Source organism: Amblyraja radiata, chromosome 7, assembly GCF_010909765.2.
Source record: "Amblyraja radiata isolate CabotCenter1 chromosome 7, sAmbRad1.1.pri, whole genome shotgun sequence".
NCBI lineage: Eukaryota > Metazoa > Chordata > Chondrichthyes > Rajiformes > Rajidae > Amblyraja > Amblyraja radiata.
Genome location: NC_045962.1, coordinates 30,354,306 through 30,377,424, shown reverse-complemented (window position 1 = coordinate 30,377,424; position 23,119 = coordinate 30,354,306). Strand labels below are relative to the sequence as shown.

Genomic DNA, 23,119 nt, shown 5'->3' with positions numbered 1-23,119 from the left:
TTATACACTGGTGGCACTAGGACCATTGGGACAGCCAACCAGGTTCTCGATAAGTCATTGCAGGTTTTCCTGACTGTGTGATTATGTTAGGTAGAAGGGTGATAAAACCTTTGTCTTCTGATATAAGAAGGGTTGTCATATGTTTTTTTTGTCTTTGACATCTGTTATGCTTGATCAGATATGTCGATGTCCATTTGCAGCACAAGAGTACTGGGCTACTTTCCTGATAGTCAGATGGGAGGACAGAGCACAGCCAAATACTTGTTTGGAATGTGTTGCCCGATCCTGTTGATGGAATTATAATTGAATGTTCTCTGCAGTGTGTAATTTGATCCTTTTGTTGTTAGGAGACAGAAGTTTAGACCGAGCACAGCATTCACTCCCATGTTTACAGAAAAGAAAGGCACAGAAGTATCCTACTGACACTCATGGAAAATGTGGAGCCTTGTCCAAAAGGGATCAGACAGAAAATAATGAGGACTATGGAGGGGTTTAGAGCTTTAGAAATTTAAAATCAAGGGACTGCTGGTCATAAGCCAGGATAGGTCCATAGACACTGGGATGATAAAGGGAAGGGACTTACTGCGGATGAGGATACTTGGAGCAGAGTTTTAGAGAAGCCCAAATTCATTGAAAGTAAAAACCAAATGGGAGAATGGCCCAGACCATATTGAATTAATTGGAGAGATGCTGGAGGAACAGAGTGTACCGAGCTGCATCTGTTGGGTGGGAACTAAAAATTGGCGACATCATAGGGTCTCCACCCTAAACATCAAATAATTCCTTTCCCTCCACAGATGCTGCTCGGTCCAATGAGTTCCTCCAGCGGTTTGAATTTCTACCTCCAGATTCCAGCAGTTTCTCTTAAAGTAGTTGGAACCAGCAAATAATACAATTTGATGTATTCATTCTCAAAGCCAGCACTTTTATTTCCATGTGCGGGTTATCTTTGAGAAGAGAATTGTGACCTTCAACTTGTTGGCCTTTTGACTGCCAGAGACTATGTGATGCAAAGATCACTGTGGTGCTTTGAGTCAGGAATGCCGCAATTTTAACTGATGATGAAAGAACAGTGATCTGTACCCAGTTCATTTTGCAACTCAGAGGTGATTTTGTTCCTATATCTTTGAGAAAGAATCAAATAAATACAATCAAGAACCAGAGGACATAGGCTTAAGGTGAGGGGGGAACCTGAGGATGGTAGGTAGATGGAATGAGCCACTGGAGGAGGTAGTTGAGGCAGGTGCTATTACAACGTTTAAAAAACATTTGGCCAGGTACATGGATAGGATACGTTTAGATGGATATGAGCCAAATGAAGGCATGTGATACTAGTGTGGATGGGCATGTTGGTAAGTATGGGTAAGTTGGACCAAAGGGCCTGTCTCCACACTATATGACGGTATGACTTTATGAAAAACAGTGATCTTTTGAAAACTTTTATAACAGGACTTTAAGTTATCCTAGTTCAAATACCTACTTCTCTTCTCCCAACAGCTTTCCGGAGGTTGTGAGTTAACCGTGGTGCTACAAGACTTCATTGCAAACAATAGCAGTGAGCTCAACATCCAAACAGGGCAGACAGTTGAGCTGTTGGAGAGACCGAGTGAAAGACCAGGCTGGTGCTTGGTACGTACAACTGACAGAAGCCCTCCGCTGGAAGGATTAGTTCCCAGTAGCACCCTCTGTATCTCGCATTCCCGCAGCAGTGTGGAGATGGAATGTTTCTTCCCATCTGGAAAAGGTAATTATAATGCTTTCTTTATTGTGGGGTCCAGAGTAACATCAGGATTGAATGGTTGAAGACTATCTAGTTTGGATTTATGTGAAGGATTTCATTTCATATTACTATAATAGTCTCTTCTAAAATAAGCAGGATTTTATTTGAAGTGTTTTGATTGGGATTTGACCCATCACAATGTCCTAAAGATTCACGATTCTGTAAGAACATCTTGATATTGACCTGTCCTTTTGAGAGGAAATGCTAATAATTTGGCTTGGTGCAGGTTCAGCAGGCAGTGAAGAAAACTAATGGCATGTTAGCCTTCATAACAAGAGGATTTGAGTATAGGAGTGAATAGGTCATTCTGCATTTGTACATGACCCTAGTGAGACCACATCTGGAGTATTTTGTGCAGTTTTGGTCTCTTAATTTGAGGAAGGACGTCTTTGCTATTGAGGCAGTGCAGCGTAGGTTCACAAGGTTAATCCCTGGAATGGCGGGACTGTCATATGAGGAAAGATTGGAAAGTGGGCTTGTATTCACTAGAATCTAGAAGGATGAGGGAATCTTATAGAAACTTATAAAAGGACTGGACAAGCTAGATGCAGGAAACATTTTCCCAATGAGGGGGGAGTTCAGGACCAGGGGCCACAGTCTAAGAATAAAGGGGAGGCCATATAAAACTGAGATGAGAAAAAAATGTTTTCACCCAGAGAGTTGTGAATTTGTGGAATTCTCTGCCACAGAAGGCAGTGGAGGCCAATCTACTGGATGAATTTATAAGAGGGTTAGATAGAGCTCTAGAGGCTAGCGGAATCAAGGGATATGGGGAGAAGGCAGGCACGGTTTACTGATTGTGGATGATCAGCCATGATCACAATGAATGACGATGCAGGTTTGAAGCGCCAAATGGCCTACTCCTGCACCTATTTTCTATATTTCGATATACAAGTAATTGCAGATCTCTTATGTGCTGCAGATAAAACATGGTGACAGAGTACAATGTCAAGTGTAAATGCCATTGCCATTGACTGCCGGCACTGTTTGCCTGAAAATCCATGAAGAAAAAATGACTGTTTAATTATCATGTGTACTGGCAACAGAACAATTAAATTTTTACATGATGCAGCTTTAGAAGTCCACTAACGCAATAACACACACGTAAATATACAACAAGCACAAACACGATAAATTAATAATCAGTAATGGGTAAGTTAGTTTGCCTCAATAGCAAAGACGTCCTTGGAGCGCAGTATGATGAGGGGTGATCTTATCAAGGTGTATAAAATAATAAGGGGGACAGATAGGGTGAATGCACAAAGTCTTTTATTCAGAGGAGGGGAATCAAGAACAAGAGGACATAGGTTTAAGGTGGGAGGGGAAAGATTTAATAAGAAAGTGAAGGGTAACTTTTACAGACAGAAGATGGTGGGTGTATGGAACGAGCCGCTAGAGGAGGTAGTTGAGACAGGGGCTATTACAACATCAACTCTGGGTCTGAAAACTCTGTTTTTTCTGAGGCTGAAAAAGGGTCTTGACCCAAAACATCACCTATCCATGTTCTCCAGGGAAGCTGCCTGATCCGCTGAGCGTTCCAGCACTCTGTGTCTCTTTAGTCCAGATTCTATCAAGTTAGTTAGACATGACTTTCTCTTATCAAATACATATTGACTGCTCTTGATTAAACTGCACCTTTCTAATTGAAGATGCATTAGTATGTGCATAGCAATCTGTGGTGTGAATTTGTGGAATGGTCTGGAACAGGAGATAAAACTTAGCACAAGCATAATTCAGTTTAAAAATATGTATAAAAACACTTGTTTAAAAGGATATTGGGATGAGGATAGGTGATTGTGAGTGGGATATTTGCTATACTGATTGTATTGGGAAGGGTGATTATAGAGTGATGGGTTATATATATGACTAAGATACTGTCTAGTATATGAGGGGTTTTTCTTTTCTTTTTCTTTTTTTCTTTTTTGTATGGCTTTGTAAATATTTGATTAGTGTATAAATGTAAATAATTTGGTGTGCATATAGTGGCTGGTGTACATATGGTGTACATATAGCTGCTAAATTTGTATAAGATAATTACAAGCAGTTGAATAAGGGGTGGGAATTAATAAGCTTTGGCTTCTTCCTGCTCCTTTTCGGACACATACGATTTCATTTATTTATAGATATTGTTTATGACACTTTATAAATATTCTTGTTTTGTTTTTTGTATGCTGTTTCACACTTGCTTTTTATTCTTTTATTCTGTTCAAAATAAATAATAAAATTAAAATTAAAATTAAATTAAATTAAAAATTAAATTAGAAGTGATTCTAATGATTTTCCCAGAAACTCCCGTATAATTATTATGATCAATCTTGTCTGCATTCTGGAAGATACACATAATTGCCTGCAATTTCCATGCTAAACATCATGGAAAGTTAAACTACACTCCTCTGCCTGCATGTGATCCATGTCAATGCACTCCCTGCTATCTAAAAGCCTCTTAACTGCTGCTATCCTATCTGCCTCCACCGCCACCTCTGGCAGCTTGTTCCAGAAACTCACTGTATAACCTTAAAACTAAATGTGGTTTATTGTTTAGAAACAAAGTAATGCAGATGTTAGTTTATGCCAAAGATAGTTTGCCAAAGGGTAGTTTATACCCTTCTTCAGAAGGGTCCTGACCCGAAACGTCACCCATCCTTTTTCTCCAGAGATGCTGCCTGACCCAGAGTTACTCCAGCACTTTGTGTTTATCTGTGGTTTATAGTCTGCCTGTCTTCCGATATTTTGGATTTTCTTGTCTTTAAATTAATTCTCTTTTGTGATCCACTAATAGATCTGTTTTACTCTGCTAACTATTTACCCAAAGAACTTTAGTTTCCGATAAAGACGGTTTTTTTTTAAAGCACAAAAAGTCCTGGTATTATGGTGACATGCACACCCAATTGGACAGATGCCAACACCCCTACACACTGGGAGTTAAAACTTGCACCGCTCATCCTGAAGCAATACTTACAGTATTGTTTGTGTTCTCAAAATAGCACATTTCTACCTGTTGGTAAGATGCCCAGTGCACCAAGCCCTTGCAGTTGTTTATCTAACAATCCTCATTGGCAGCCCGGCCACCTGAGTACTCTGCAGCTTGTGATCTTCCTCTCACAATGAACCAACTCCCTCGAGAAATATATCCCCCTGTCCTGCCTTCCACACCATTATAGAGTCATAGAGTTATACAATGTGGAAACAGGACCTTCGAACCAACTTGCCCATGCCGACCAACATGCTCCATCTACACTCTTTCGATGCCTGCATGTGACCCATATCCCTCTGAACCTATCCTATCCATTTTGGTTGATAATTCATCATATGAAGACCTCCCATTCGGGCCTTTGCACTAATGTTGATGCTGAATCAGCCTCTAAATTGGGCTTCGCAAGGGTCAGGTCAGGTGATGCATTTTCAAGAAGGCTGGCTGAGTCTTTTTCAAGCACCAGTGATAACATAGAACAGTCCAGCACAGGAACAGGAGCTTCGGCCCACAATGTCCATACCGGACATGATGCTCAGACTAACTCTTACCTGCCTGTGCATGTTCCATATCCCTCCATTCCCTGCATATCCCTGTGCCTATTCAAAAGCCTTTTAAATGGCACTACCGTATCCATCTCGACCACAACCCATGGCAGCACATTCCAGGCACCCACTACCCTCTGTGTAAAAAAAACTTTCCCCACTCATCTCCTTTAAACTTTGCCCCTCTAACTTTAAGCGATGCCCTCTAGGATTTGATATTGGAACATTTTCGAAACAAACGAGTGCCACTGAGAATTATTATGTAGCTGAACACGACAGCAGATTGCCATGCGAGGAGTGTGCGGGGAGTGATGACCATGAGAAGACAAAAGAGCGTGACGCATGAAGTGACCTTGTTAATTCACACCTCCGGCAGTCACAGCTTCCTGCTATGTGTGACCTTTCTCAGCAAGAAAAACGAGTTGGTGTCATACTTTTAAGGACTTGAGAGGATGTATCTGTGATGATAGAACTGTTTGTGAGCAAGATGTGGCATGGTGAAATCAGGATTAGAATAAATGACATGGGTAAACTAGCAATGTTACAAAATTTTGAGATTTTAAAAATCAAGTCTGTAATTTATCCCATCAGATAAAGCATAAAAAGACGTTTTGACACCTAATTCACTTTCATATCTTCCGTATTAAAAAGGTTATGGCCATTTTCATACTCGGAAATTAGCATCTTGTTCCCTATTGCTTTTCCATTGACTTAACTCATAAGCTGTGATTGAGGTCAGTCAAAAGCCCATAACTTTCTTAAAAATTAAGAGAACTGAAATAAATTTTCAGTTATTATAGATTGAAGCATTCTGAAACAAATATGAAACAATCTTACTTGGATGACTTGAAATTAAAGCATATAATTAGTTAGTTACCTAATTGTAGCTAATTACAAAATTCAATTACTAGATCTAAACATCTATCAATTTCTTAAGAATAGATTAACATTTTTAAATAGCCAGGATTATTGGAAATTAAAGTGTCCAAATAACATTCACACAAGAATTCACAATATAACATAATTTTTAAATCTCATTGTCATGGATTTATAGGCCAAATGGAAGGAATTTAATGTTTAATACCTGTAAATTAATGGCCATTTAAATCATCTTACGAGTGGGTATTTCTGGAACGCGATCATTTGGAACGATGCGGTTGTGGTGAATTTAAACCCCATATCGGCAGGAAAAATACTGCCGGTTCGTATGGGGAAAAAATCACCGTTTCGCAATGTAAAATGTGAATTAAAGGCATCTTAAGGAGCACTTTTATACATAAAATAAACGGCTTTCCTTTACCTGTCCCGTACGTGAAATCCGTCCCCGTTGTCGGCGTTGACGGCTTTAGAAGCTGATTTTAAAATACTCCAGCACTGAACTTGTCGGGCGATTTAAAAAAAAAAAAAATACACAGAACAGCTGTCGGAACAATTCTTCAGCAAAAGCTTGCACTCCAACAAAATATAATCCAGGACAAGGTAGGAGAAAACCGCGTTTAAACCCCCCCCCCCCTCAAAGGCGCCAAAATCGTGCACACGACCAGTGGCCGAACTGCAGCGCCGCTGAAGGTAAGTATTGTAACATACCTAGGTAAACTATGCAAAGTACATGGCAACAAACAAGAGAGAATTGGAAACTGAGATAAGGTGCAGTGGTGGTAGAATGCAGGAAAGAAGTGTACTTGCACCAATGAATGTGCAGAGAATCATTGATGTAAAAGATAATGAGGAAAATAAAAGGTATTATTCTATTGTTTATCTCAAATAAGGTGTCTCGACAAGATTCCCAATTATTTGTGGTTAAAGTTTAGTTTTGTTTAGTGTCACCTGTAGCGAGATACAGTGAAATGCTTTTTTGTTGCAGCTCTCCAGTCAACGGAAAGAATATATGCATGATTACAAATCAACATTAATTTTCTTTCGTGTCATTTCAGATACTTATCACTTACTCTCCTTTCCACACTGGTGTTGAATATTTCCCATCTTCCTGAATGTATGACCTTTGCATGAGTATTGTGCTTTCCAGTTACCTTAACCATCGCTTCATTTAATCAAATCTAGGCTTCTCCAGTAACTTTATACTGGTAAACTTTAAATTATCCAGCCCCAGCTGTCATTTCCTAAAGCCTCCCCCAACAGTTTGTTTCTGCCGCCCCTCAATGATTCTATTTATAAAATTTAAGTGTATCTCCATAGTTCTGGCCAATCTCTGCGATCTCCTTCACTCTCTGCTGCTTTTCATTTACTGGTCTTTCAATTCTAAGCAAGTTTATTGTCACATGCACAGGTACAGAGAGGTGCAGGTACAATGAACATCTTGCTTGCAATATCTTCCTCTTTATTTTCTCCTCCTACTTAATGGCAGTTCATTTCTTCCCAATTTTTTTTCTCTTGTGAATTGCATCCAGAATGTTTATTCGATTAAAGGTGCTTATGAGTATTTTTTCACCATGTTTTTAAACTGTGTCTCTTCACAACTGCAATTGGGGAAAATACCTCAGTTTGGTGTCTATAATAGAACCGCTTCTATGGGTACTAAAACCCTCCTAAGCAAGCAATGAGCTGCAATTGTGTGGAGGAAGATGATGGCAGTATAGGTGGATGAGGAATTGGACCTAGGGATGGGGTGCGATCCATAAGATGGCCGTCCAGCAGTGATTGTATTGTATTTTTGTATTGTATTGTATTTTAATGACCACACAGCCAGGCTGGTGGAATTTGTTTTCAGTACAGCTCAGTACAGGTTCCAACATTTCATCAAACATTAAACTTGTAACATAGATATACATACAAACAGACACATTTCATAATACATAAGGGCCATGCTTATTCGTATTTCCTCACCGTACAGAGTTTAAAAAGTTAATTGCAGTGGGAATGAAACTGTTTTTGAAGCGGTTTGTTTTGGAGGCAATTGACCTGTAACGCCTCCCAGAGGGCAGTAGCTGAAAGGCATAGTGTGCAGGGTGAGTGGGGTCAGAGATGATCTTGCGGGCTTTGTGAAGTGTCCGTTTGTGGTAAAGTGATTCAAGGGATGGTAGGGGTAAGCCAATAATTTTGGATGCTCTGTTTATGATGCGCTGTAATTTCTTCCGGGAGAGTGAGTCGAGACTGCCGAACCAGACTGTGATGGATGAAGTGAGGATGCTTTCGATGATGGCTGTATAGAAGCGGAGCATGAGATGAGACCTTACTCTGAACTTCCTTAGCTGTCGGAGATGGAAAAGTCTTTGCTGGGCTTTTCCGTAGATGTGGTCTGCGTTTGTCCTCCATTTGAGGTTGTTGCTGATGTGGGTTCCAAGGAGTTTGAAAGTGTCAGTGATGAAGATGGATTCACCTTTAATGAGCACAGGAGTTTTGGGGGATGGCTGGCGTCTTAGGTCGATGATGAGTTCTTTTGTTTTTGATGAGTTGAGTAAGAGATCATGGTCTGTGCACCAGGTCACTGCTTGGTTGACCTGTGCACGGTATTCAGTTTCTTGGTTGTTGGTGATGAATCCTATGATGGTTGAGTCGTCCGCGTACTTGTACAAGTTGACAGAGCTGTGGTGGGATATGAGCTGGTTTGTGTAAAGGGAGAAAAGCCAGGGTGAGAGAACACAGCCTTGGGGTGTGCCTGTACTGAGGAACAGAGGGGAGGATGTATTATTGTTGATCCTCACCCTCTGTTTCCTGTTCCAGAGAAAGCTGTGAATCCAGTAACAGATGCATGGGTCAATGTTCATGTCCAGTAATTTATTGAACAGTATGGCCGGGTTTATTGTATTGAATGCCGAGCTGAAATCCATGAACAGGATGCGGGCATATGTGTTTGCGGACTCCAGGTGGTTCAGAATGTGATGAGTTCCTAAGTTGACGGTGTCCTCAACTGACCTGTTGGCTCTGTATGCAAATTGGTATGGGTCCATGAGTGGGGTGGTGACAGTTTTCAGGTGATTGAGTATGATGCGCTCAAATGATTTCATGACTGCCGATGTCAAGGCAATGGGTCTGTAGTCATTGAGGCTGGAGATGGTCTTGGTCTTGGGAACCGGGATGATAATAGATTCTTTGAAGCAGTTGGGTACTGAGCTTTGACAGAGGGAGGTGTTGAAGATGTTGGTAAAAACCCCAGCCAGTTCCGCAGCGCAGTGGTGGAGAACGGAGGGGCTGATGTTATCTGGGCTGGGGGCTTTATTCCTCTTAAGTCCCCTGAAGGTGCTCCTCACCTCCTCCTCGTAGATGGTAAAAGGGGATATATAAGAATGTTTCAAGCCTGAACATTATAGACCACCCAAAGCCTCACATGCATCTGTGGTCCCAGGCCTCAAAAGCAGCTGGATAGTATTTGGGTTTGAGGTTGGGTTGTACGTGGGGGCAGATTGGCTAACGACCATAAACCTGACAAATCTCATAGTCATAGTTACACAGCACGGAAACAGGCCCTACCGCTCAACTCATCCATGCCGACCAAGATGCCCCATCTACACTAGTTCCACCTGCCCATCTTTGGTCCATATTCCTCTAAACCTTTTGTAAATAACCAAAGAATACAATCTGAAGTTCAAGATCATCTTTAATCAGTATTCAAACTATAGCGGTACAGCAGGTTGTTAGAACATCGTGACCGCTTCCAAGACTGACCAGTGTAGGAAGTGGGTGTTAGTATAAATCGTACAGTAAGGTGGGGTTAGTGATGCTATTCCACTATGATTGGTTCTCATGCATAAACCAATCTACATCCTTCCCCGTAAAGAGTGAATATGGTAAGCACACATGTCGTAAGAATTTAAACATAGTCGCCATATCTATCAGGCGGTCTACTAATACGGCCTGAAAGCGTATGGACCAAGCCCTCGCCCCCTTTGCCAGAAAGATTAAAGGGAGGTGGTGAACCCGGAAGGGAGAAAGCAGCAGGGGACACCCGTGGTGACCGACAGGGGGAGCATGCAGGAGAGGTGTTTTTGTGGTTAGTCATAGCCGCCGGTCGTGGAGGGGTACGGGACATGCTGGAACTGGTGGACGCGGCTGGAACTGTAGTGGTGGAGCGTAAGTTCGTGGCTCCTTCACAGCAAGCAAGTATTGACGGCTGTGCAGGCTTTCTGCAAGATTGAGCCATAGTAAAGCAAGAAACAAAACTGATAAACAGAAATATAACCTGATAGACGGTCGCAGTGGGTTACTCCAAGTTGACTGACACCATGTAAATAGCCAAAGAATACAATCTGAAGTTCAAGATCATCTTTAATCAGTATTCATATTATAGCGGTACAGCAGGTTGTTAGTTGTTAGAACATCGTGACCGCTTCCAATACTGACCATGGTAGGAAGTTGGTGTTAGTATAAATCGTACAGTAGGGTGGGGTTAGTGATGCTATTCTACTATGATTGGTTCTCATGCATAAATCAATCTACACCTTTTCTATCCATATACCTGTCCAAGTGTCTTTTAAATACTGTTATAGTATCTGCCGCAGCTACCTACTCTGGCAGCTCGTTCCATATACCCATCATCCTCTGTGTGAAAAAATTGTCTCTCATGTTGTTATGAATTCTTCATTCTCTCACCTTAAACCTATGTCCTCTTGGTTTTGAATCCGCTACCTTGGGTAAAAGACTGTGCTTTTACCCTATCCATCCCTCTAAGAGAACCTTATTCGGTTGAGTATAGTTTAGTTTGGTCCCGGCAATGAAGAAGCAGTTTTTTTCCCTAAAATAAGGCCCGAAAATTTACCTGTGTCTTGGAGGCTGAAGATTAGATTGTTAGCCAAGAAAGATAGACTTGGCTAACCCTCAGTACAGTGGCTGTAAAAGGACAGCACCGCTGGTGGGGGGAAAGTTCTTTCCACAGCGTGTTGGGAGTCTGGCCCGGTTCAGCACAGCTGGGCCGCCAGGGGTAAAGTTGCGGGGAGGGCAGGAGCGTTGAGAAGGAGGGGGTCGGGGATTATGCCAGGAACTTATCAGTAGCTCGGGTGGCTACGAGCAGCCGCCGGGACCGGACAGCGTAACTGCAGCTGGACCCAGGGCTCGCTGGCGACCCGGGAACTGCAGCTCGACCCGGGGCAGGCGACCTGGGAATTGCAGCTAGTCCCGGGGCAGGCGACCTGGGTGCTACAGCCAGTCCCGGGCATGCGAGGGAACTGGGAACAGCAGCCGGGCCCGGGGACGCGAGGGATCTGGGAACTACAGCCAGTCCCGGGGCACGCGAGGGATCTGGGAACTACAGCCAGTCCCGGAGCTCGCAGGCGACCTGGGCGCTACAGCCGGTCCCGGGGACGCGAGGGATCTGGGAACTGCAGCCGGTCCCGGGGCACGCGAGGGATCTGGGAACTACAGCCAGTCCCGGGACACGCAGGCTATGTGAAAACTGCAGATCGCCATCTGCTCACAAACATGGGTCCTGGCCCCTATGCAAAAAAGGTTGCTGACCCCTGGATTAAACCAAGCATTTGATCCTGTCCCGCCAGCCTTTTTTCAAAATTTAGCAACTCAAAATGGGGGTGAGTCTTCGACGCAAGTGTGTGTTCATTGTCGGGAAATACAGGTTTATTTTAGTTTGCTTCATGGTCACGTACCGAGGTACAGTGGAAAGCTTTTTTGTTGCGTGCTATCCACTCAGCGGCAAGACTATACATGATCGCAATCATGCCATCCACTGTGCATAGATGCAGGATAAAAGGAATAACGTTCATTGCAAGATAAAGTCCAGTAAAGTCCAAGACAATTTGTAGGCAATAATTTGAGATAACTATCCATTACACCTCTTGATCAACATGGTTTTCTGATGAAGTTGAAGTTGTGTTTTTGTCATCTGAAACAAATATCACTTGTCCAGTCCAAGTGAAGGTTTATCCAATAACCTACTTTCACAAAGAAATAATAGGACAGAAGTGTACACCTGGATGATTTATGGATTTCAAGAATGATCTACAAGGTAATCCAGGTGTCCTAGTTTAAACAACAAAAAAATGTCTTGCCCTACTTTATTAAACCCTGTAGCAGTAGCCATCTGTTCTTGTATTTTTTCTGATTATTTTGATTTTTTTTAGGTCACCATAACCTTGTTACACAATACACAAAGTACAAACACTTTCCCTCTGCTGCTTTTGTTTTCAATGCAAGTATTCTTAATGATATGACTTTCAATCTCATTTCCTGGAAACAGATTGTGAATCCAAGGTCAGATCACCTGAAGCATTAAATGCAGAGAAAATATCATTGACTAATGACTTTTGTATATATTTTGATATTTCTTTTGGAATTAGTCTTTTCCCTACCAGTTATGTTTTTATAGTTTATCTCTTGCTTACCTGTCCATGATCTAATTTTATCTGTTCAAGACTTGTACTTTGAACAGATCTTATTTTTCTTTGGGGATTAAATTGTCAATTGTAATATGTTAGAGTTTTATTTACAATGGACACGTTCATTCTGAAGAGACACTCATGGACAGGATTTTGTTTTGATTGGAGCTCTATGACAAATTGTTCAAATCTTTTCCCTTGTATAATTAGTCATGCTGAATAATAAAATGTTTCACAATAGAAGAGCAGATGTCCTCTTGTTACATTTCTGTTGTCTAATCATTTTCTGCTTGAAGAGTTATTTTAGTTTATACATCTAATCCCTTTGACTTGGAACCCAGTTGGCGTGAGCTACATGCAAAACTGAAATTGAAAAATATTTTAAATATTGTTAAACACCAGCTTATTTATTTTGAATGGGGGGATATGGAACCCCTTAAGAATACCACATAAAATTTAAAAGACATTTGAGTAGATTTAGACAAAATGAGAAAAAATAGATTTTGTCAGATGAATGATTGAAAAACGTTGGTAACACTTGCACTATCGTTGTTAATTTTAACTTCCTTTTTCTGGCACATTTTTCTATTAAGCAATCAAAACATGTGAACAATGTAAGTGGTATTTCAGAGCAAAAAGCCAAGATCATATCACGCAATGTGATTTTAAAGGCGAAAAATAATGGGAAATATTAGATATCATTTCAAATGAAGAGAATTGATTTCTAAATCTCTGAGTACACTTGTATGATTTTATTGATCACAGCTCACCAAATACCTGTAGTCATTAGGAATATATATTTTGATTATTTTACTAAACAAGGACCTGGGATACCATTTAATTAAACACATTGAGAAATGAATTGCCTAGAAATGAGCGAACTGGATGGTCATAGTAGCAGCGCCAAAGACATTTTTTGTTGTGAGCATGGAATTCCAAATGTCAATAGTATTAATTAGCTGGGGCACATATTCACAGAAAAGATATACTCCCTACATTCAAGGCCTAGTCCAGAAGTTCATGGCAGTGAGAAAAGCAGCAGCTAATGGTGCATGAGGTTGGCTGGCATGTACGTTAATGTGGGTAAAGTATGGCCAACAATAGCCATCCAGGTTTGGGTGGGCGAGGAGGAAGTTGCAATTGAAGTAACCAGTTGGTTGGTGATTAAAAGAGATCAGGATGGGAATCAGAACCTTAGTTTAGTTTAGAGATACAGCGCGAAAATAGGCCCTTCAGCCCACCAAGTCCTCTCCGTCCAGCGATCCCCGAACACTAGCACTATGCTACACACTAGAGATAATTTACAATCTTTACCGAAGCCAATTAACCTACAAACCTGTACATCTTTGGAGTGTGGGAGGAAACCGGAGAAGAGAGAGTGACCGGGGTGAGACTCGCCCTAGATTATGCTGGCGGCCTTATCGAGGTAGCGTGAAGTATGGACGGAGTCAATGGAAGGAAGGTTTGTTTGCCTGATGGCTTGAGCTAATGCACAACACTCTGCAATTTATTGTGGTCTTGGGGAATACTACATGGGGATTGACTTAATATGTGTAAAATTTTGCAAAAATTGAGGTGGACTCATGCGGGAAATAGTTGGATTTCCAGAGTCATCTGAAGCGACCCAAAGTCAGTCGATCGCTCTATCGTAATTATGTTCTCGATTGCACAACATGTTCTCATTTCTGTCAATTTTTGACTCGGAACTTAGTCTAATCTGTTGAAATAAAGAATTGGTTTTGCTATCTGTCACCAGATAAAACCAACCAAAATGGACCCAGAATGAACAGGGTTTATATTCAGATATCACCTTTTGAATCGTGATATAGAAAAGCTTTCTGAGTTGCTATTTACTGCTCTCCAATTCCCTATCCACTTCTCCCTACATCTCTCAACACTTTTATATTTCTAGAATTCACAAATTTAACCATTATCAGTCTGAAGAAGGGTCTCGAACCGAAACGTCACCTATTCCTTCACTCCATAGATGCTGCCTCACCCGCTGAGTTTCTCCAGCATTTTTGTCTATCTTAACCATTATCCTAATTAGATTTTACCAGTGTCGTCAATCTGGGGCTTGCAGGACATAGATTGCGTAGCTTGCAATACCGAAATAATCAGCCCTTTGAAGATGACTCCTTTGAACAATAGACTCCTTTGTTAGGAGCAGTGCAGTGGGTCAGTCCTGTTCTAATATATGGGGATTATGTGGAAATGCTTCACAGTTTTGATTTATTTGATAATAATTCTCAATTGAGCAAAATTCAGCTATAATCCTGAATCCCGATGATAAATATTCTACGGTGGGTGATGTATGCATCCTCAAGTCCCTGTTCTATTAAATGTTCAATGCAATAGGTTCCAAAATTTGTTTAATAAAAATCAGAGTTCTCTACATCATCTTTTATTGCTCTCTATATATACTTAAACTCTTTAATTCCTATTGTGTTGGAAAATGATCCGGTGCTGTAGGCAACACATGCTCTGAAACCAGTGTTTCATTTAGTTATATATTGTGCAATTTCAAGAGTGGTCAATCATCTCATGCAATATTCAACTGTGATGCACGTGGGAGTAGCACTAAAACAGAAAGATACATTTGTTTAGATACCCAGGAGAAGCGTGAATTGCAGTAAAAGTACAATGTTGTTTAGTTTGGTGATGATTGGAAAGTGCGTGCACTTCATTTATGTCCAGATGTTCAGGAGTCATGTATCCTGTTGGGATTTATAGACCCATTGAGTCAATAGGATTTGATGTGTGACAGGTCATCTTTATATCTTTTAGTGCCCTTCTCCCTTTCTTCCTCAACCGTGCAACCCTTCAGCACTTCAATGGCTCTCTGTTCCCTAATTCTAATCTCTTGTATATTCCTGCCCACACCCCGCCCACCCCCCCCCTCCCCCCTCACAAATACGGACACACACATGCACGCACGCATACACACACACTTACACACTTTACTGTATACCATTGCTTTTATCTATACCTTTCCCATCATCTCTAATTCATGCCCTGAACTACGATATTGACTCCTTTCATTAGCTAGAATACAGTCCTGACCTCCCATCTATCTCTTTGGAGACCTCTGAACTATCTTTAATCAGACTTTATTGGACATTATCTTGCACTAAATGTGGTTTATCCTTTGTTCTCTGTGGGTGGCTTGACTATAATCGTGTGTAGTCTTTTCTTTGACAATAATAAACTGAACTATACTAAAACTGAAGAAGGGTCTCGACCCGAAACGTCGCCTATTCCTTCTCTCCATAGATGCTGCCTCACCCGCTGAGTTTCTCCAGAATTTTTGTCTACCTTTTACTAAAACTTTAAATTCGTCCTTTAAAATTTAGCCCTTTGACCAGCTTTAAACTAACATTCAAGTTTGCTCCTTCTTTGGCTCAGAATCCATCAGTAACTGTCATAAATACTGCTAAATGTTTCCTGTCTTATTACACAGTGCATTTGCAAGAGAGTACTGGAAGTATTTAGTTCAAGGTTGGAATGGTGTATCTTTAACTATTCACATTCTCAAGAAACTGAAAAGCATGGAGGTTATCTTTTAGAAACAGAACGTGGAATCTGTTGCTGATTTTAAAATTCTTATTTGAGTTTAAAATGATGTAATTATTTATTTGATAATTTGAGTTTAAAATGAGGTAATTATTTATTCTGAAATATAAGATGTATTCTTTAAAATTCTTAAGCAATTTAATTTATTTTAGCAGGGCTAATTAAATTGCTCATTATCGATGTGTACATTTGTTTAATGTTTTTTGTTTGTAAAATCATTCACTCAATTTCTGCTATGTCTAACTTGCTACATCCATGATTTATTAAAATCAGAAGTACACAGCCAAGTTCTTAATACTTTTTGGATAGGCATATGGATATGCAGGGAATAGAGAAATATGGATGATGTGCAGGCAAATAAGAGTTTGTCTTGGCATCATGCTCAGCACAGACATTGTGGGCCACAGGGTCTGTTTCTGTGCAACCTTTTCTGTGTTCTATGTTTAGATTCACTCAAAACAAAAGTGGTAATAGCTACTTACCATTTAGCATAGTAAATATGGAATGTGCAGGGGATGGAGTTTGTAGCCTAAAATATAGGTAGATTGTGAATCAAGTAATAGGTTTTTTAGCATAGCATGAAAAATATGTATTTTAAACAAATTGCATCATTTAACTTAATTTTGGAGAACAGGTTTCTTCCTGCAATTTCCCCAAACCATGAGGAACAAATTCTTACGATTCCCACTGTTCTTCAGATTAGTTGTGTATTGTAAGAGTATCAATAGGACACAAAGTCCAGCGCTTACTAATATTCCAAGAAAAAGGTTGTGGACCCATCATGTAAGTCTGTCCGTTTGCCATTATAACAGCATCATACCAAATCCAAGCCAAAATTTCTCTGAGAGAAACTTTCATTTTCATGCTGTCATCCAACCACTAGAGGGAGTTGGGCAACATGGTTTGAGGCAGCACAGTGGTGCAGCAGTAGAATTGTTGCCTAAATCCCCTGTCCCACGATGCGAGTTTACCCAAGAGCTCTCCCGAGTTTAAAAAAAAATCTCATGGTAAGTTTATCACGAGTATTTTTTACTCTTGGACATTTTTCATAGTGTTGAAAAAACTTCACGAGTTACTGCGTTTCCCGAGTACATGCCATTAGCATTACGAGCCGCTACGAGACATCCACAAGCTCCTACATACCCGCTACGTACATTCTCCAAGTTCGAATCAGGGGAAAACTCGGGAGAACTCTTGAATTAACTTGTACAGTGGAACAGGGCCTTTACAGGGCCAGAGACCCAGGTTCAATCCTGACTGCGGTTACAGTCTGTATGGAGTTTATGCGTCTCCCCGTGACCTGCATGGATTTTCTCTGGGATCTCCGGTTTCTCCCCACATTCCAAAGACGTACAGGTTGTAGGTTAATTGGCTTGGTATAATTGTAAATTGTCCCTAGTGTGTAGGATAGTGGTACTGTGCACGGATCGCTGGTCGGCGCGGACTCGGTGGCCCGAAGAGCCTGTTTCCGCACTGTATCTCTAAACTAAACTAAACGGAATCATAATCTCTCAAAGTCATTCACAGTATAAGACAAATACCTACATTTCATAGCACCTTCCCATTCCTCGGGATGTCCATATTATGTAGTGAGATACCTTCACTTAAGGTAGAGAGATTACAGCAATCTTAATGTAACAGTCAGAGAGCAGTCTGAAGTCCAGATCCAAAACTCTTCCCCCTCCCCTTGAACTCCCTCATCTCATACCTCCATTCCTATAGTAAAAGTTGGTTGTTTAAGAAGGAACTGCAGATGCTGGAAAATCGAAGGTAGACAAAAGTGCTGGAGAAACTCAGCGGGTGCGGCAGCATCTATGGAGCGAAGGAAATAGGCAACGTTTCGAGCTGAAGAAGGATTTTGGCCCGAAACGTTGCCTATTTCCTTCGCTCCATAGATGCTGTCGTACCCACTGAGTTTCTCCAGTAAAAGTTGGTTAACTAGTTCAACAGTTCACAACAATGTATCCCTCTTGGGATCACACCATCCCTAGCCAACAATTGAACTGTCAGGGAATCACCATGATTGAGGACATCTGTTGCCGGCCCTGATTTGTCCTGGTTTCTTCTTGCTTCCAGTTCCCCGCCCCCCAACAGTCAGTCTAAATTAGGGTTGTGACCCGAAAAACATCACCGGATATGCTGCCTGACCCGCTGAGTTGCTGCAGCACTTTGTACCTATCTTTGTATAAAAAAGCAACTGCATTTCCTTTTTATCACATCAATCCAAAACATTGCGTCCATTTCTTCCATGGGCATTGCCTGACCCATTGAATTCCTCCAGCACTTTATGTTTGCCTAATGTAACAATGGCCACCTTCCTTTCTCTCTGGCCCTCCGTGCTACAAGCTAAATCCGATGTATATTCAGGACAGGCCTGTAATCAATTAGCCAATGTGACAATGAGGTATGACTCCCAGTGAACTGCCTGCAATCTCCATCTCAATGGTCACCTGCCGTCATTGATGGTGAATGATTAATTCAACCTTCCTTATTGCAGGAACTCTGATCTGACTGTATCTCCTGTCTTAAATACAATACCTCCCCAGGTGGCAGAACCTTGCTGTGACTACAGTAACTCTGACTGAGAGATCCCACTGTTAAATTAAAATGCTATGGCCACAACTATAGAAACTGCAGTAAAATGGAGACACAAAGAACTGCAGATGCTGGTTTGCAAAACAAGACACCAAGTATGAGAGTAACTCATCAGATCAGAGATCAATTGCATGAATATGAGATGTTTTGGGTCGGGATCTTCCTTCAGTGATAGAAAGGACATTTTATACTTCCATCTAACACTGCCCCTCCTCTCCTAGAAGCACTTCATCTCTCTTCCCCACCCGTCTGGGGCCTATGTTGCTGATTGATACAATTTTAATCGATACAATGGAAATGAATTTTCAATGAGGAAATTAAAGCTTTTAACCTTACCAGTTCCTGCTTTCTGCTATTGAAACTGGCTGGGCCCATACTACTTATTAACAAATAACTCCTTCATGTAAGGAGTTTTAGATTTTTTTAGGTCAAATTTCAGATATGCTGTAGGACAGCATTATGTAGACTAAATCTTTGGATAAACAACACCTCAGGTGGCCAGACCTGCTGACTTCCCATTGTCACACAGCTGTACTATTTCTCTCGGTCCACAGCCTGTATTCAGAGACTTCTTAGAAGCCACACTTTTGAGCCAATTTCTAGATTGTGCGTGTCAAATCATTTCCAATGCATTGTGCTGCACAGACTTCCAACATTGTTTAGTTGAAACAGAGTGAGACACTCTCCCTGCAGGTATTGTTGAATACTTTTGTCCAAATAATAATGACGGCAAATAATGAGGGCAGCACAATGGCGCAACTGATTGAGCTGCTGCCTCACAGTGTCAGAGATCTATGTTCGATCCTGACCTCGGGTGCTGTCTGTGTGGAGTTTGTACATTCTCCAAGTGACTGTGTCGGTTTCCTCCCACATAACAAAGACGTGCAAAGTAGTAGATAGAAACATAGAAATTAAGTGCAGGAGTAGGCCGTTCGGCCCTTCGTGCCTGCACCGCCATTCAATATGATCATGGCTGATCATCCAACTCAGTATCCCATACCTGCCTTCTCTCCATACCCTCTGATCCCTTTAGCCACAAAGGCCACATCTAACTCCCTCTTAAATATAGCCAATGAACTGGCCTCAGCTACCCTCTGTGGCAGAGAATTCCAGAGATTCACCACTCTCTGTGTGAAAAATGTTTTCCTCATCTCGGTCCTAAAAGATTTCCCCCTTATCCTTAAACTGTGACCCCTTGTTCTGGACTTCCCCAACATCGGGAACAATCTTCCTGCATCTAGCCTGTCCAACCCCTTAAGAATTTTGTACGTTTCTATAAGATCCCCCCTCAATCTTCTAAATTCTAGCGAGTACAAGCCGAGTCTATCCAGTCTTTCTTCATGAACCAATCTTCATGAACCAATCTCTTTAAAAATTGCCCCTAATGTGTAGGGAGTGGAATAAGGTTGAACTAGTGTGAATGGGTGATCGATGGCCGGCATGGATTCAGTGGGCCAAAGTCCCTCTTTCCATGCTGTTCCATGCTCTATCTCTAAACTAAACTAAACTAAACCTATTTTCTACAGCAATATTGATGCTAGGTTGGCAATCTAAGGAAACTGTTGGTATGGGAGGCTACTATTGGCATGTTTTATTATATTGCATTCATTAAAGCAGATTATATGATCATTATCATGTTGCCCTGTGAGGGAGTTAACGGCCCAAATTGGATATTTAATTTCCTGCATAATAAAGGGAATCACATTTCAAACATGCTATTTTACTGCAGGAGACAAAAAGTGTGTATAAATGAACTTTATTAGTGAATAGCACTTCTGTCGTTACCTTATCCAACACCATGTCGCCATAGACCTACCCGGCTCTATCAGTATTCCCAACGTTTATGATTTCACAGCATTCATTAATTTAAGTATTTCAGTCTTCTACACTCCAGTCGAAACAAGAATATTCTGACCAACCTCTCCTCCTTTGTTCCATTGCACAAATTGCACTGCAAGATATTATCAAATAAATTTGTGAAACTAAATAAATGGATGTTTGTGCCTTTCATATATTTAGCCTGCTGTTCACTTGCAACTTAGGCACCACAGTGGTGCAGCTGGTAGACTACTGCCTTACCGTGCCAGAGACCCAGGTTCGATCCTCACCTTGGGTGCTGTATATATGGAGTTTGCACGTTTTCATCCGGGTCCTCCGGTTTTCTCACACACTCCAAAGACATGCGGGTTTGTAGATTAATTGGCCTCTGTAAATTCTCCTTAGTGTGTAGGGAGTAAATGAGAAAGTGAGATAACATACAACCAGTGTGAATAAGATGGTGGGGCCAAAGGGCCTGTTTTCATACAGTATCTCTAAATCAAATTCTCACAGATTTATATAAATCCTCAAAACAACTTGGGAAGAATGTACTCTTTTTTCTTTGTTTTTTCTTTTCCTTAAGCCTTTTATCCCATTTAAATACAATGGGCCAAATAATTCTGTGGCAAAACAAAACTAAGATTCTCTTTCCCTTATCTAATTTGAACTCAATTCTCTCCATTTCCACCCTTTTGTTTGTTTTATTTCTACCAGTATTAAGTTTCGTGGTTTGATGAGAAAAAACATTTTGACACAATGATGACGAACTCCAACATAGTGCGTGGACATCTGCTCTTTCCAAATTGGAAATCCTGCAAAATAACACGAATTGAAAGATGTGTAGATAAAATTTAATGCACCATTTAGCAACTTCTGGGCATCATCAACTTAAGAGAGCGTGGGCTAAAAAGAAAGGTTTGCATTTGATACACATTTCTCAGAAGCTTCTTGAAGTGCATCGTGAATAGTGAACCACATAAATAGAAATGCAGAAGGCTTTTTCAAAAAGCAAAGTCCCACAATAAAAAATAAGGCAAATAGTTGATTTGTTCTGGTAATGTCACAGGATGACAGAAATTTACCGCACTGGAAGTGTTTTTTTAGTCTATCATTGAGTTTAGTTTTTTGTTTAGTTTAGATATACAGCACAGAAACAGGATCTTCAGACCACTGAGTCTGTGTCGACCAGTGATCACCCATAAACTAGTTCTATCCGTCACATTAGGCACAATTTGTAGAAACCAATTAACCTACAAACCTGTACGTCTTTGGAATGTGGGAGGAAACCGGAACACCTAGAGAAAACACATGGTGTCACAGGGACACCATACAAACTCTGTACAGACAGCACCCATGGTCAGGATAGAAACCAGATCTCTAGCACTGTAAGGAAGCAACTCTGCTGCTGCGCCACTGTGCCACTGCGCCACTGTGCCACTGTGCCACCCTATGCCATTACATTGGTGCCAGTTACTTAAGAGACCTATCCAGTGCTGACAAACACCCCATCTTTCTCCAAACAACCTCACAAATTGGTATTCTTCGAATGGACTCATAAGATCATGTGATAGGAGTAGAATTAGGTCATTTGGCACATCGTCTACTCCGCCATTCACTCATGGCTGATCTATCTCTCCCCACAACCCCATTCTCCTGACTTCTCCCCATAACCTTTGTCACCAGAACTAATCAACAATCTATCTATCTCTGCCTTAAATATATCCGCTGACTTTGCCTCCACAGTCTTCTGTGGCTAAGAATTCCACAGATTCACCACCCTCTGACTAAAGAAATTCCTCCTCATCTCCTTCCTAAAAGAATGTCCTTTAATTCTGAGGGTATGAACTCTAGTCCTAGACTCTCCCACTGGTGGAAACATCCTCTCTACATCGACTCTATCCAAGCCGAATGCCGGAAGTGGGAGATGTGATGTTCAGTGTCACTCATGTACGTTTTAATGGGCAGTTGGGAAGGGAGAGTCAACATTACTTATGAGGTACAGGCTGATTTCTTATCCTTGCGACCTGACATTGCATAGAATCAAGATGGAAATCATTGGGACTGAGCTGCCTTGTTGGACAGTTCCAGCAGTTCGAGTGCTTCGGGATCTCTAGTCACAGCATCAACAGGAGACCATCTGGGCTCATGGACCTATTTGTATAAAGACACTCTCTGACTTACGCAAACTCACACTTACGTAAACAATTCTGTACTCCAGTCTTTGGTGAAATCAAGGCACAACACTGTATGATCATAAGTTTACATCAGAAACAAGCCACCAATGGTGCTTACCCAGAAGGCTGTGTGCCATGGAAAGTGCCCCGGATACAACCAGACACAGCTGAAACAATTAATATTCTCAGTGAGTTATTTCGGGCAGGAGATAGTGATGGTGATTCAAATTTAGATAAAATCTGACTCACCTAAGGGTTCACAGAATGTAACCCTTGCATAAGTCAGGGAGTGCTGGTACATTCTAGTTAATAAGCCAGAAGTGTCAGCAGTTACAGATGGACCTCAGTTTCTTCAAGGTCTGAAGTCGACTTCCAACCCA

General features: G+C 41.3%; 1 protein-coding gene and 1 long non-coding RNA gene across 6 annotated transcripts in view; both read left to right on the top strand.

The window, feature by feature from the left end:
- kalrn (kalirin RhoGEF kinase) overlaps window positions 1-23,119 on the top strand; it is a 612,442-nt gene that overhangs the window by 450,281 nt on the left and 139,042 nt on the right. For all 5 annotated transcript variants that reach the window (XM_033024025.1, XM_033024026.1, XM_033024024.1 and 2 more), the window contains exon 34: window positions 1,498-1,744. In XM_033024025.1, coding sequence (XP_032879916.1) covers window positions 1,498-1,744 — 247 coding nt within the window. The remainder of the gene's footprint in view (window positions 1-1,497; window positions 1,745-23,119) is intronic.
- LOC116975223 lies at window positions 2,640-16,890 on the top strand. The gene is made up of 3 exons (XR_004412566.1): window positions 2,640-2,884; window positions 14,210-14,212; window positions 16,881-16,890. It is a non-coding gene; the product is annotated as an uncharacterized LOC116975223 (long non-coding RNA).